This window comes from Pagrus pagrus (genome assembly GCF_965226575.1).
Source record: "Pagrus pagrus genome assembly, chromosome: 10".
Taxonomy (NCBI): domain Eukaryota; kingdom Metazoa; phylum Chordata; class Actinopteri; order Spariformes; family Sparidae; genus Pagrus; species Pagrus pagrus.
Genome location: NC_140194.1, coordinates 25,827,083 through 25,843,287, shown reverse-complemented (window position 1 = coordinate 25,843,287; position 16,205 = coordinate 25,827,083). Strand labels below are relative to the sequence as shown.

The 16,205-nt window shown below is 41.1% G+C and overlaps 1 protein-coding gene across 1 annotated transcript in view; it reads left to right on the top strand.

Moving 5' to 3' along the window:
* Positions 1-16,205, top strand: part of cdh13 (cadherin 13, H-cadherin (heart)) — a 398,586-nt gene that overhangs the window by 88,615 nt on the left and 293,766 nt on the right. Inside the window, exon 2 of the mRNA XM_084364311.1 lies at positions 13,079-13,199. Coding sequence (XP_084220437.1) covers positions 13,079-13,199 — 121 coding nt within the window. The remainder of the gene's footprint in view (positions 1-13,078; positions 13,200-16,205) is intronic.

Sequence of the window (16,205 nt, the reverse complement as noted above, 5' to 3'; positions counted from 1 at the left end):
AATAAAGTGCATTCAAATGAATTCTGCTGGATAGCAGCTGGTGCCTGCAGCTGACGCTTGTGTTGTTTTCCAATCCCTCACTTCACACCTCTCTCCTCGTTCCAGTGCGGTGAAGTGAGAGGTGTGCAAGGTGGAGGTATTGACAAGCGTGCCAACTAGAAAAGGGATTTGAGCAGACTGACGGTGAGGACATGATACTGTCAGGGTTACGCCAGCTCTCTTACCGCACAGCTCTACTTCCCCCCTCTAAAGGATGTGGGATTGCATGGCAATGGCAACCTGGTTGCTCGTATAAAATGTAACCGAAAGTTTCAAAGTCAAATCGGTTTTATAGTGGTGTGTGCAATGTCCTGATTATGTGGTAGCCAGTGCCAGGAAGCTCATCAGATGCTTTGAATGAGACACCAGGCCAATTCACTGTTGTCCTCTGCTCTTGAAACGGCAGCAGAGTTTTTGATCTGCCAGGGAAGTGTGTGTGCTGTTAGCTCAGGGATCTATGAATAGAAAGTATGGTAAATACATGCTTGATTACACTCATGTATTTTTCTGCGACCCCACTGTTGTTGAACTCACTCAACATTTTGTTCGACACCAGTTTCTGTTTAAGTCCCCGATCTATTGATGAAATGTGAATGTTTACAGCATTTTTTCAGTTGACAAATCAAAAATGTACTTTATGTAAGCACCTCCTGAGCACAACTAGGCAGTTATTTATGCACAAATGCTTATAGGTGTATTTAAAGGAGGAGTAGAGGAATGAAAATGACAACCGAGCAATCTAATGGCTTACTCAGAACATATAGCTGGCATTAATTTCATAGTAATACTGAACGTAGTACATTTCTCTGTTTTTCTCTTAGACCAACTGGTAAACCAGGGATTTGGCCAACAAACCGCCCATCCTAATCAGAAAACAACCGGTTTGTTGACTGTGAAAGCAGCTTATTACAACCCAAATTCATGTTTCTTGTTAAGCTGCTGACCTGTAGTTGCTGTAGTAATTATTAGGACAACAAAGTAGGTGATGTAGTTCAGGAGTGACAAATTCTGCATAGGGAGGATGATGGTGTTAATACAGTAGGTTGGTCGAAGGAACGAAGGACTTTCTCCCAGGAGACCGCTGATTGTGTCCAGCGTGATTCCAAAAGTAAATGTGAAACCCAAACCACAATGTTTTCTCAAACCTAACCAAGTACTTTCCTCTCTTCACTGGCAATTGACCTATCAGTCATTTAGGTATGCGGATGTGTTGAACAAACAGTCTCTTTCTCAGAACTAAACATCACAAATATCAAAATAAATGAATTGAAAAAATGTCACATTATAAAACACACAACTCTAACGGGTGGCAGCACGGGGCTGTGACGAGAGCTTGTTCAAGTTGACTTGAGACAGTAGCTAATTTCTCTCTTCCTGTCCTCAGTGGAATAAAAGAATAATTATATCTTGTGTTCAATGCTTCGCTTTGAGTGAGATAAGTGGGTTGTTGAGTAGATGTCATGCAACGTTTGGTAAATACTTGAGCAGTTTTTCACCAGACATCCTTTTGCATATGCTCTGGCTTACTGTACTTACAATGACCCAAGTCTAACAATGGCTTGGCACTGAATACAGTTTTTCACAGTTCTTACAGCACAGTATTCTTTTATGTCTTTGTGTTTATCTCACAGTTTCTCTGCCTCTGCCTTTTCCGTGTTCCATTTGCTTCCTCCTTTATTACTCTCTCAGTGTTGCATTCATACAGTGACAACAACCACCCACCAGCAGCAAAGGTGCCTTTTCTCTCCCCTCCCTCATTGCCTGGCTGGTCCTTCTTGATGGCGTGGCTGTGTGTTTACTGCTCCAGTGTTGTTTTACAGGCCCAGCAGGTGTGGCCAGGGTTCGGCGGCCCGGGCTGGGAACCAGATGGTTTCATGACTCAGGTGCTCCATGCCTGGCTAACCTGCCAGCTGCAGGTGTCTGAGGCCCAGCCTGATTGATTCTCTCTCCCTCTCTCTCTCTCCCCTCTGGTTTTCTGGCTTCATCTCGGGCTGCGGATGCAGCCAGGCCTGGATTGGTCAGCCAGACCTATACCAAGGTGTGTGCACTGACATTTGCCTTGATGGAGACAGAGGCAACGCAAGATTGAGGGGGAAAGGGAAATGTAGAGTGGGGAAGGAGAGACCGTGGCTGGGTGAAATGTCAGGCTACTGGCAGGCTGACTGGCTGGATTGTTGGCAAACCATCCAGCATGCATGCAGAGAGACAGACACACACTGAAACGCATGCTGGCTGACTTGCTGGATCATTGGCAAATCCATACATGTAGACGCAGAGGCAGATGCGCACACACACACACACCACACACACACACACACACACACACACACACACACACACACACACACACACACACACAGAGTCATGTACACACTCAAAGAAACCACATTGAGAAACATGCACAGAGATACACACGAGTTGCAGCATATACCAGTACAGCAGAGTTGATTTACATCACCTGGAACCACTAAAGTAGATGTCAAGGTCACAGTGGTCGTACACAATTTGTTGCAAATTGACATTTCCTCAACTGTACGTTACAATTTTCTTTTCTAAATATTATTTTATTGGTAAATACAAAAGAGACACAGCTGCAAGCTAAACAGACACAGACAGTCTGTATTTATAAAATGAATTCAGATGAATGGACTGTCCAATGTTTGGGTCTTCAGGCATCCATTTGCTTTGTACAGCTCAGAAAAAAACTCACTGAAATAAATCTAAATAATAAAGACATTAGAATGCATGAAAGACATAGACTCTGACAGCTCTGCCTTTCTTAATACACCTTTCTTCTTTCTCCCAACGTCTGATCGAGTTTATTCACACATACACATCCTCCGTGCCCATATACTCACCCATCACTTCTAACAGCCATCACAGCCTCTCTCTCAGCCTCTCTCCCGCTCGCCCTCTTCAGCAAATATCAGGCATAGTGGCCCTTTCTCCTTCTTCATCTATCGGATGCGTGGTGGATTCTTGAGGCGGTATTGATTTCCACCAGAGGTGACATTTACTGTGCGCTCTGCCAAGTCATTGCCTTAATCACCTGACCGCTCCTTCACACTTGAACTGAGTCAGATGTCAAACTCTCAAGCGATGAGCTGACCCATTATTGCTCCTCCCACGTGAATATGAGTTGACGGACACCATACAACAACAGCAACCTGAAGGCACTCGGACATGTCCTCTAGTCATTGGCCGTGCTCATTCCAATTGATACTGCTGCCTACACATTCACATTCCTTCATTGACCTTTTACTACATTGAAGAACACTGACCTTGTGATGATGGTAGTTTACATGTATCCCAAATCATTGTGTAACTCAAGGCTCTTTTTTAAGTTTCTTTGTTTAACTTTTAACTCTGTTGCTGGGAATGGACCTTACAGTGGGGCAACATGATCTAAATGCTGGAGGCAAAGGTATATGGATCTTTCCCCTGATTGAGCATTCCTTGGCTGCACATAGAGAGCTAACATAAACCTAAAGACCTGCTCCCCAAGTGGTTGTCAATAGATAGCTGTATTTATGTCTCCCCCATTCTAAGCAATCTATATGAACCCAATCCAGAACCCATGTCTTTTTCTCCCTCCTTCAGGGCTCCTTCCATTTCTCATGCCTTTCTTTCCTTTGCCCTCTATATTTAAATAGAATATTTCCAGCTATAGGGATCTAGTCAGTAATTCCCATCCAGGGGCACTTGTGGGGGTAGTTGTCAGGCAGTGTGTAGAAAGATTGTGGATTAGCTCAGCTCATTTGATAAAACAGAGTTTACACTTAAATAGTATGAAAAATACATTGACATGTTGAGTCAGCTGTAATACGATGTAAAGATAGAGAAGGTGTGAAAACTAACTATGAAATGAGCAGAGACGTTGAAACAGTTGGTTGAAAGTAATGGATAAATGTTCTCAAAAACATGGCTAAAACTCTAATGATTTAAGCGTTTTTGTCAGTGAAGTGTACTTTCTGTCTGTTTTGCAGTTGCAATCCCCGCACTTCTCTCCACGTCGTCTCATGAACGTGCAGCTCTTTGCACATTTACGAGCAGACAAGACCGTCTCTTTATGGAGTTCTCTGTCCTGATTGGATAAAGTAGGCAAGGATACCAGAAAATCTTTTTTCTTTTACTGCACGAGTGGGGGGAGGAGAGACATGGGTTACTGACCAAGCACTAGAACAGTGATTTCTGTTGGAATACAGAGCTATTTAACACTTATTTTAACAAAAATGTCGCTTACAATAGATTTAAGTGTTGAATTAGATAACTTTAAGTAGGCTAATGGGTAAATGATACATAGTTAAATGGTTGTAATAGCTATAGGTCAAAAGTAATGGATAGATGTTTGAACATTGTCATTAAAAGTACTGGCAAATATAGGCTAGTGGGCTAATGGATAAATAGTGCATAGCTGAGTTAAATGGATAAATGGTTGAAACATCCAGCTGCTTGGTTCTACATAATAATTTTTAGATGATGGTGGTAGTTATTAGCTACTGTATGTGTTGCATTTCTAATTTATTGGGCAGACTTATGTTTGTATTATAGCAAGGAAATCATAGTCATTATTAATACATTCAGATGAAAGTAAGATGACAGATGGACGTCTGTAGGCTTATTTATGTCTGGCAGTTCTGGATCCAAATGGTCCAGATTCAAGTGTCCCTGCTCTCTGACAGTTCTGGTTCACCAGTCTATTTGAAGATCGCCCTACTGCTATGCCTTTCAGATTGTCCAGGCATGCTGCTAAATGCTTAAAGATTTATTTATCTCTTTGGCTCAGTCTCGATCAGCTCATTAAGCTGGTACACAATACGCTATTTTCCAGGATTGCTTGAGCATGATAATTGTTCCTGCTGGATAGAAATTGTTTCGTGCAACCAAGGCTCCTTGTTTCCCCCAGCCTGGACCAGAGTAATCCCTCTATGTAACACTCTGCTCTGGCAAAGTCAGACTGAGCCAATCACTGCAGAAACAATGATGCCTTCACAGAGACATCAAACAGGCAAGATACTGAAGCTGAAACACAGAAATCAATTATTGTCTCCCCTCAGGAGAAAAGATATTTCAAAGTTTAGGAAGACATGATTTGTGGTCTCCACTAACATGGTTAACACATCAAAAGTTAAGAAATGCTTTAGCTTGTCAAGACTTTTGTCATGCTTAAATCTGTGTAGTACCGTCCAATTAAATCTCTCAGCTATATAACCAGAAGGACACTGAAGCATTACAAGTTACACAATCTTTTGAACAAAAACAATCTTTTACACACGTTTGTGTCATTTTTTCTTTTTACATTTTTGTATATGCTTTTATGATGATAGAATGTTATAAGTAGGCCTGCTCATTTACAACAAGTGGAGATGAAGTGGGACCAGTGGTTTTAGTCATTTTGTCTAATGTTGTTGGCATGAGCATGAGTTTCAGAGTTGTTTTTAAGGTTTTTTCCAAATGTGATTTCAAATGTTCTCATGTTACTAAGTAGCCTATGTGTCATTTTTTTTTAAAAAGTTTCAACTTTCAGTGGCTAAATATTTTTTTAATAACATTGTATCAAATGATATTCTGAAAACAATGTGACAGTGAAATGAAAGGGTTCGTTTGAAGTGATGAACCTATGTAGTCTTTTTACCTGCTCGCTTGGTTTTACCATAAACTGTATAATCATGAACGTGGTCTCCGGGATGTTACCCATAGGTTTCTGAAAAGCCAGTGTAAAGTTCAGTATGGTGGTACTGTTGTCGCCATCTTGCTAATGGCTAATCCAAAAATGTGTGGTGGAGCTTAGCTGTATAAGGCATTTTGTACTTGGTAGAAATTATTCATCATATATTTTCTTAAAGTTCCCCGGTGATTTTTTCTCTCTCTGCACATCAGGGCTAGGATCTGGCGATCACAATGTAAAAGACAGACATTTATGCATATGTTCATCACAGATAATCTTAACAGTCATACTCTGAATCAGGCCTTGAGGGTACCCATATGCCCATATTTTGTTTAGCTGGAAACGGATGTGGATGTTTGTATTCATCAGACAATAATCCCTGTGTGCTGATAACTTTAATCCCACCATGCATAAAATAGCTGACAAGCTTAAACACATATATGAATCAGATCCTTTCATTTGTGATGCATACGGTCTAGGCATTAGGCAAAACAAGTGCACAGAAAAATGCAAAAGGACATTTAAAGAAAGCAGGATATGGATCTCCGTCTGTAAAGAATGTCCACACAATGTGTCTCTCCATCCTTTGAGATTATATTTTTAATTAATTCTTCCAGTGTGAAAGGGTTTTTTCAGAGTGCTTAAAGATGGACATTATTGATAAAATGCTTCAATTCATTCTGCTAGCTCTGAATGATATAACCTTCACATGTCTAGTACATTCTTAAATGGCTTCCTGATGGAGAATATTGCCCACAATAATGGTCCCCTTTGCTAACAACATTGCCATTAGCATTTGGTTGCCTTAATGCTTTTGCTGTCCTACTGTGAGTAACTGGGGCTAGATTGGAATATTTCCCCCTTAATGGCCATTAAAATGGGTGTTCATGTTGTTAAATCCCGCTGAGGGATGTGTGAGGTGAGTTTTTTCAGGTATCTACTTTGTGTGTGGCCATATGCTAATGTCTCTTTCTGTATTTGCATGTGTGTCCCATGAACCCCGTCTATGTCGACAGGCCTCTGGGCCTTCAGTCAGCTTGATTGAGTTTATGGTCCAACAAGTATTGTATCCCACCTTGTCAGGGAGCCTTGTGATAGAATTGAATTACCATTTTGACACCTGCGGGAAAAGCACTAAGTCCCATGGGTGCAGTGATTACTTTGCAGGGACATTACATGTAATGACCTCCATCGCTGATCGTCTGCCAAGGCTTGTTCATCACGCAGACAGATCTCAATAGACAGTGTCGATGCTGTGATTTGAAAGTCTTGTAACTTGCGCGATGTCTCATATAACTGTCATTCCAAACTCAATGAAATATTTCACGTTGTCTGATTTTTCTCATTAACTCTGCAAAATGTTTAAAGTTCCATTATTTCCTAATAAAATGAAGTGGAGAAGCCATAACTCATTGTTATTTACTTGCTAACTTGTTTTTAAATATATGAGTGATAATGACACAATTACAATTACCATGTAATGGTAGACAAGTGACATAAATGAGCCTTAGCAAAGTTTCCCTTCAACGTAGCGTCCTTCATCTCACACTGAAAGAGCCCATTGACAAAGAAGACAGTTTTGAGTAATTTTCGCACTGCTTCAAGATGAGAAACACTTACTACCGTGTGTAATTGATGAGTCCAATATTGATCTTGGTAATATTCCCTGAAATGTTATTTCCTCTTGTCTGGATGGAAATGATACTTAGTGCCATCTAACTGTCATTTTTTCAGTGAATAATGCCTCAACACCACTTCACTTGTATCAATAAGATTAGAGGAGGATGTGAGCATGTTACATATACCTATCATTACTGTGTGACAGACAGCATCCAATTATTATTCACCTTGTCAAAGCACTGTTGATATCTCTGGGGAAGTTCCTACAGGAGGGGTCAAGAGATATGAGGATGAGCAGGTGGTTGACACTGCTGACAGATGGATCAGTTTAGCAGATGCATATCACGTATCCCAAACTGTATGATGTATCTAATTACAGCACCTACTGTGACAGGATAATCCAGCAATTTCCCAGGTTGGCATTGAATATTTGCTAAAGCAAAATTCATTTTCATGATTGCTCAAATTTACAAACAATTCCATGTAATGACGTTTTAAACAATCATGAGATAATTATTTGACAAGAGGGCATTATGAAGGCAGGAATATGGCTGTGCTCATTTAGTCTCCCAATCTATCATCTCCCCCCTCTTTCCTCAGTCCATTGTGGCTTAATCCAGAATGATTTCAGTCATATATGGAACAAAAGTTCTTTTTACAAAGTGTGTGAATCTATTAATGATCAGTGGGTCCCTTTACCTCCTGACAGTGCTTCACCAATTGATTGTTAGCACACAAAGCTGAGCTGACCTGCATACTGTAGGGACATGGGTGTTTCCAGAAAATCATCTGAGTTTGTTGGGTGTGCTTAAAATCGTCAAGCTTTGCTGTTTCAGAGCTGCAGCATGTCGCTCAACTTTTGCAACTAGGGCATTTCTGCTTCCAAAGTAGTTCTTTAAATTGTATAATAATGCCAAATAGTAGCTATTGCCAATACATAAAGAAAGTGAGGTTGCTTGTTTCTTGACCCCTCTGCATTGATATCTTGATTGAGGCTTCTATGCTCACTTATGCTACTTCAGCCAGTATCAGCTGGCAATCATAAGGACAAGGCTTGTGTTAAGGCAAGCCACTCATCTCAGCATGAGCAGGATTGGCGCAGCGCCACTCATCATTCCAGAAGAGCCCACTTCCTCTTTGCTTAATGCAAAAAAGGTGTTATAATGAGACGCAAGGCTTACTGGATAGAAAACTGTAAATTGTCTTTCAAATTTGTTTCTCTGCTTTGCTGTGTGTGACACAGACAACTGTATTGTGCTGACTGGCAACCTAAGAAGTCCATAGGTGTGCATGAAGGACAGAGCAGTGTAGGGCTGTAACGATTCATCGAGTTACTCGAGTTACTCGATTACAAAAATTGGTCGAGGCAAAAACTCTGCCTCGAAGCGTCGTTACATTCCTATGACGCGCAGGGACCTTGAATGTTCCACACGGACCTTTGTTAATACTACTGCGTAAAGTGCCGTACACGGACACGGAGAGCCCTCTCCGTCGCCGGAGAGCCGGAGAGCCTGACGGAGAGCCTCTCCGTACTCTCCGGGCGCGGAGTGTCCGTCACTTCTCCAGTTCTCCAGCAGCCCGGGGGGGATTGCATTGCGTATCCGCCACCACGACGGAGAACTGCGAAGGCTCGAGATGACATGCCAGAGCAGAATCAGTTTGTGCGCGTTTAAAAAACGTAGATATGATATCTGCTTTACAGACAGTTGAGACCGACGTGACATGTTCTCTCTCTCTGTCTGTCTGTAAGTGTGTGTGCACGTGTGTTTGTTTACTGTACGTCGGTCCGGAGCTCCTCCCTTCGTAAAACAGAGCGGAGGAGAATTGTAGATGTGCGACGATGAAGAAATTAATAATTAAATGAACACGGTCCGGACCGGTTCTATAGGAAAAGTGACCTTAAATGACTTCTGTTGTGATTTGGTGCTATGTATAACATAAAATTATATATAACACAGCATGCGTGCACACACATAGGTTGCTAGGTTACCATAGCAAATAGGCCTATCCCAGAGATTATATATTATTTGTTAGTAGGTGGTTAGAAGGTGCAATCCCTTTTTGTAATGTTGTAGACAATTACAGACAACACTAAGGCAAAATGGCCGTTACTATTTAAGTTTGTATTGATTCATAGTGTTACATGTTATACATGTTTTACAGTAAGTTGAAACTGTATTGTTATTTAATTGTTTGCACTTGCACTAAATGTGTAAATTGCAATAAAGTTTTGGAGCCAAATGTTGGAGTTGTAAGAAATACCTCTGTTTTTTAAAGAAATAAAAGCCAAATGGTTGATCATTTTACAGCCACATCATTTTCGTCATGCATTATTTGTTTTGGTTGTTTAAAAATGCAAAAAAAAAAAATATATATATATATATACGATTAATCGATTAATCGATCGATAAAGTGCTAGATTAATCGATTCCAAAAAGAATCGATAGCTACAGCCCTAGAGCAGTGGCATCCTGTCTATTCAGCAAAAAAAATTCTAGCAGAACAGATGAGCCTGGTTCAACTTTTTGCAAGTGATGTCATTCAGCAAGTTGGCCTATCAAATAAGGGTGTCACGATTCCGATTTTAAATCGAAATCTACCGAAATTAAGTCACAACTTCAAATTTAAAAATAGAATTGTCGATGCTGCCGGACCCCCATGTCACGTCCGGTCGGCTTGCCAAGGGGAAAAAAACACACGCGTTGAAGTGCTGCAAGTCAAACTCCTCTAACTTAGCTACTAGTTAAGCCAGTAGCTATTAGCTACAGCCAGTCAAACGATAGCATGTTGTTACACCATTCCTGTTCGGCTCCCGGACCGTGGTCGGGAAGCACGGGGAGATGATTTTCTCCAGGGCCGAAGTTTATGTTTACCTTCGGGGTGAACCCCCTTTCACATGTTAAGCTGGTCGGGAAATAATACCAGGGAGCTTTGCTGTATCTTGAGGAGCCGTCGCCTTTATTCACATCCAAACTGCAGCCTATATTGTACACTTTATTGCTGTCGCTACTACTGCTACTCCTTTCGCTTCTCCTTCCTCTCCCGTTCATTCACTGTCTGCATGTACGCACGCTCCCTCACTCTCGCTCACCCACTCACACCTTACGCACCTTACGCACACACACCTCACGCACCGCCCTATTCCTGAAAGGGGCTACGCCACTCTTACATAAAAAGGCAACAGCAGATGCAGGAGACCCATCGACAGAACCTGAACCCCCTCCTCTATTTTTTTGTTTGTTTTGTTGTGAACTTCAATGTCATCTTCTGCGAAGAAGACTGCAGTTACAAAAGAGAAACTAGATGGCAGGTTATTTTGTTTAAGTTTCCAATTGACTGAAGACCCTAACCCTAGCCCTATTATTACATTATGTTGTTAATAAATGTTTTAAATTTGACAATGTAGTGGGGTTCATTGCTAACAAAGGTCAGATATTATATTGCATAAGAGTCTAGTCTAAAAATGGCATAGCACCCTGTGCTTTAAAAAAAATAAATGTAAAAATCGAGAATAGCGACACACAAGCGCGCCGTTTTACCGTTACGGGTGATGCAGTCTGAAAGGCACAGGCGAAAGCGAAGACGGCATGTTGGGGGAAAAAAAATTCATTTCTGTGTGTAAGCTGCTAACGTCACCTCCCGGGTAACAGGTTGGGCTTTCGGTCCCATATACAAAGGGACATATTTCTAACTATTCAGTTTCAGACTAAGGGACCGTGGAAAATGCGCAGTCTGTAACTATTCAGTGTTACACAGCGGTGGACTAAGTTACATGTTTGCAGCTAACGCTACTTTGCACGTTAGATCACTCGAAGTCCTCATGATCTCATATGATTTTCAAATCAAGCTCTAAACATGACCTGTAATGTTTTCTTACCTGGTTACTAGGAAATGAGCCATGTCAGCATCTGTTTTCAGTCCCAATTCAAGTTGAAGCTGCCTCCATGAGTCGAACGCGTATCCGATGTTCATTTGGGTGCCAGCCCGGCTTTGGTCGTAATTTCGTTTCGACTCGCGACATGCTGCTGATAAAACCTTTGTTTTCTTCTTAGTATGACTTTTTAGTGGACTTTGTGTGGTGGTGGGTCGTTTGCTGGCCGTAGCAGAATCCATTCCACTGCACTTGTCTTCTTCCCATATCCAAGGACACGCATTCAGCGTCATCTGACGTCACGTCCGCAAGACTGCGCAGGAAATTTGGGCCCGAATTGCAGTACATTATGCAGCACACAGCCTGTTCAAGGCAATGGCGAGATACTAGGGTGGGCTCATTCTTTTTGGTTTTGAACACTTCATCACCTATTAGCATTAAAAAACTTAAAATGCATGTTTATTTTTTCACAAATCCTGCCCCAAGTTCCTTTCAAACAAGTAATGTTCTGCATAATGTGTTGTGTTCCTTTTTTAAAACATGGGTTCTGTCCCAGTATTTATAGCGGTGCAAGCAATTGTCCCGGCTCTCTTTGACAGTTTGGCCATTAGTGAGCCTGCACATTCATAATGTGAGGTAGTTTGTCATAATTCTCCTGAACTTGAATGTGAGACTAGAGTTTTTAAAAAAAGAAACTGAGCTGCATTTGTAAAATCATGAATAAAAAAAAAACAATTTATATTAACAGCATGAGGCACGTATCTATAAATTAATGCATCACACAGCTACATATAGCAGAAATTGTTATTATGCTTGGCAGTGTATCTGCTCCTTCTTAGACTATGTGTGGTCTCTATGTGAGAAGTCTGTTTCTATGGGAACACCCACCCTTTAAAAGAACCGTGTTTTTCTTAAGTGCCTTTTTTTAAATGCACGATTTCAAACTTTCATTGAATAAATGTGATTTTGCAAAGAAACTGGGTCAATGAAAAGTCAAGGAAGGCAATTTTGGTGAGTTACAGGTCTGTTTTAATTTGAAATCTTCAAGAAAAACACAGCTGTATTACATTTTGACCTTCCCTGACACTGTTAGGAGGAAAGAAAAAAGAGAAACAGTTTGAATACAAGTCAAACCTAAAATAAAGTCAGTTAAAAAAATAAAAATAAAATAAAACTAACTGTTCTGGTGGGTACAAGTATCCAATAGTATCACCAAATTTAGGCCGAAATAAGGAAAAATGAAATGAGTTACTTGATTTAAAGGGAAATTTTCACATCAAAGTCTGTTTACAGGTCTTGGTCAATACTACTACAGATCTTTTATAATGGAATGTAAAGTTGTATAAAACTTTTGTTGCTCCAAAATGGGCAATTCAAAATCTGATAAATTGCCTTTATGTGATGTCACTTGAGGTAGTATCAGTTGGTACTAGAGAGAGAAGTTTCTAATTAATTGATTAATAATTTAATCTGCTTCTAATCTTTGCTCGATGCTATCTGCTTGAGGCTACATTAGCTGCTAGCGTCACACACCTAAACTCCGCAAACATCTCTAGCTCAAGTGTATCAATTTTGTTATAAAAAAATGTTTAACGTGAGTCTGACCGTGTTGTCAAAGAGCAATGTTTAATGGTGGTGTACTCTTTTAAAAGAGGAGAAACTTTTTGCTACTTAAAATATTGATTTTCTTTGTCACTGCATATTTATGTATCTGCTCCAACCTTATGTTGTTTATTCAGGATTAACAAGGATTAGGTCTGTAAAGGGGAAACATATTTATTTAATTATTCTGCCCTGCTGCCTGTGCCTGTCAGGTTTATCTCCACAGAAACCGTGTGTATGTTTATTATCCTGACCTGTCCTTTTGTTCTGTGTTGCAGGTTGCCCGTGTGGGTGGCCAAGAGGATGGAGGCCATGAGGGCTGTGTACCTGGCTTCCAGGTCAAACACTACCAGGTGGCGTACAGTGGACCTTTCCAGAAAGGCCAGGCGCTTATACAAGGTCGGTACAAATGGATAGAACAAACTTAATATTTAATATTAATATTTAAAATCAAACTTTTTCTGCTTTGCTTTGAAGTTGGCTCTGCTGTTTCCCCTCTCTCTCTTAAATCCTGTTACTCAACACTGTCAAGTTTGCATGAGGGAGTGAAAGCACATAAAAAAATAAATAAAAAAATAAAAAAACTCGGTCTGCCTGTAAGGCTCTTGTGAGCCAGGCTCCCTCCAGGTCAAGGTGTGTGTGTGTGTGTGTGTGTGTGTGTGTGTGTGTGTGTGTGTGTGTGTGTGTGTGTGTGTGTGTGTGTCTTCTGACTTATGCCATTTTTTAGGACTGAAGACCAGTTAATTAGGGACAACTGGTGCAATTCAGGACAAAGCCTGTAAACCTAACCCAATTCGGAAAATGCTGATTTGTGGGTCAGTGGTTAAGTTAGGATTAGGGTTAGGCAAGTAGTCATTATTATTATTATGGTTAGGTTAAGGCCCCAGGAAATGAGGAAGGACGGAAGGAAGTCTATATAGTTACCCAAAAGTGATGTAAGTAAGATGTGCATGTGTTTGTGTGTAGGTGGTTTTGTTCTTCACATTCATTAGAATTCATCTGATTCTTGTTACAATCAAAAGATAGAACCACAACAACAACATAATTTGTGTCTGCAAATGAATTATTCTCCTTGATTGCATGATATTTACAAAAGCCTGTTTTCTTCTTTTGTTCCTCCCCCCTGAACACAGCTTTGGGGCTGCTCAGTTAACCGTGCTTATACTTTGTGATCACATGCATGTGTCTGTGCCTTGCAACTGTTTTGCTGGAGCTGTTCAGTCCCAGTGCACCAGTTACAATGCTTGAGTCGACTTGGGCTTCTGGAGAACTCTGAGTCGTATATCCCTTTTATGCAGAAATGTGACCTCTGCACATTTATAATCAAAACATGAAAGCTTTGAGAGGGAGTTGAGAGGAAGGTTACTGGGTTCACTATGGAGGGGTTGTTCTCATGGAGACTGAGTTCCATCTCTGAGCCAGTCGGGAGGCAGCCTCATCACCCTTTTGTTACTGCAGTGGCCAGTGAGATTTCCTACAGACTCTCAATTCTCAACTCCATATTGCTGCCACAACTTATCGGTCCAGTCTACTCCTCAGGGGCCCTCTGGCAATGCCTACCTGCTCAGCCCCACTCTGTCTCCACAGACATCAGCAATAATGTCTGCTGGCTAGCAGTCTGCTTCTCTGGAGTTGTGAATTATGGCTGCCGGCACGTCACTTCACAGAGATCGACAAGGTGCAGTCAGCTAATGGCAGTTTTTACTTCAAACCTGAGGAAGTTTTCACTAATTCATTCAATCAATAATTCATTTGCTTTTGCACGGACTTGTTGGTTTATTTGTACAGTGTGATGAAATGCAAGGGAAATATGTAAATTAAAATGGGAATAATTTATAGTTTGCTCATGCAGCCTGTCATTTATTGTGGAACTTGTTTTCCATCCCCTCTCATTATTCAGCCACTTCTTTATTTATTTCATCATCCCACTGTGTTGCTCTCCACATTATGAGGCTACTTTGGTAGATTTCATTACCTGCTTCAGTGACATGCACATAATGTGCTCTATCTAAATACACAGGAGTAACACATTTTCCTCTTTTATGACTGGAGCTTGTAGAGAGGTTCTTATACAAACCTTTTCTTGTAAGTGGCACTCAAGTGACTGACAGCTTTCCTAACTGAAACTATGTGCTTTCCTACCTAGACGACAAAATATGACAAATCTGAGCATTTTCTCCTTCAATCTTCTTTTTCTCCTTTTTGGGCTTTATTGTGTTTGATTCGGTCAGCCAGTGAGGCATTTTGTCATCTGGAGGTTCAGTGGTGCGTGTAGTAGGAGACAGAACTCAGTTCTGCTTTAGTGCTCTGCTCTGGGACGACAGACTGCTTCTATTACCTTGAATATGCTCCTGTCAGCAGAAAAACCTCTCACTGTGGGGGGTCCCACTGCTCACACACATGCACTTACACACACGCTATACTGTAGATTGCAAACATAAATATGCATGTGTGTGCTTACAGGAGATTTTTAAAAAGCAAAGGGTGTGAGTCACACACATAGATGCAGGCTTGCATGCATGCTGTGTATTGTGTTGAGTTATAGCTGCACAGAAGAAATGCCTTGGTTGTGATCATTTTAGGTGTCTCGTAAAGATTCAACGCACTTGCACAAACACAGTGGCTCAGCAGGTAAGCTGAACAGCATGCTCAAAACAATGAGACCATGATGAAAAACAGCATATGAAAGAAAACTACAAAGGAAGAAAATGAGCCGCATGAACTTTCAACTTCAAAATTTGCATCAAACAGTGGTCAAAGTAAAATATCACAGTGTCACATGTCAGATAGGCTTGCCGTGATAGTCGATGTTGCCGGTGTCACACAGTGGTCGGGCACACGCCGACTACATTACTTGCCCCCACCCCCACTGCTGTTTGGTTTTTAATCAATACTTCACCAGAAAGTGGATGTTAAAATTACAAACTCATCTGCTCTGCAGCGCCAGCAGCAGAGTCGCAGCACACAGTAGCAGGAGAGACATTTCACTTATCACATGACCAGAGTACAGAGAGTTGACCGACAAGATGATGGCAGAGGATATCTTGTCACAGCGAAAAGCAAAAGCACCAGTTTGGCAGTATTTCTGATTAAAAGCCAATGCTAATAGAAAACCTTGTAATGTAATTAGTAAAAAGGAGATGGTTACCTCACTGAGCAGATGTAGATGTGCAGTCTGTCATCTGCAGCTCTGCAAATCCACTGTCAACAAATGCAGAAAATGGCCGCTGTTTTGCTCTCATTTTTGATGACAACAGCGGTGCTTAAGTCACTGAACACTGCATTTCCTGTTACTAGCCTATTTCAAAATAAAAGTCAGCTCTTGTTTCAAAAATGCTTTTAATGTGAAGCTGCAGGTGTGTGTGTGTGTGTGTGTGTGTGTGTGTGTGTGTGTGTGTGTGTGTG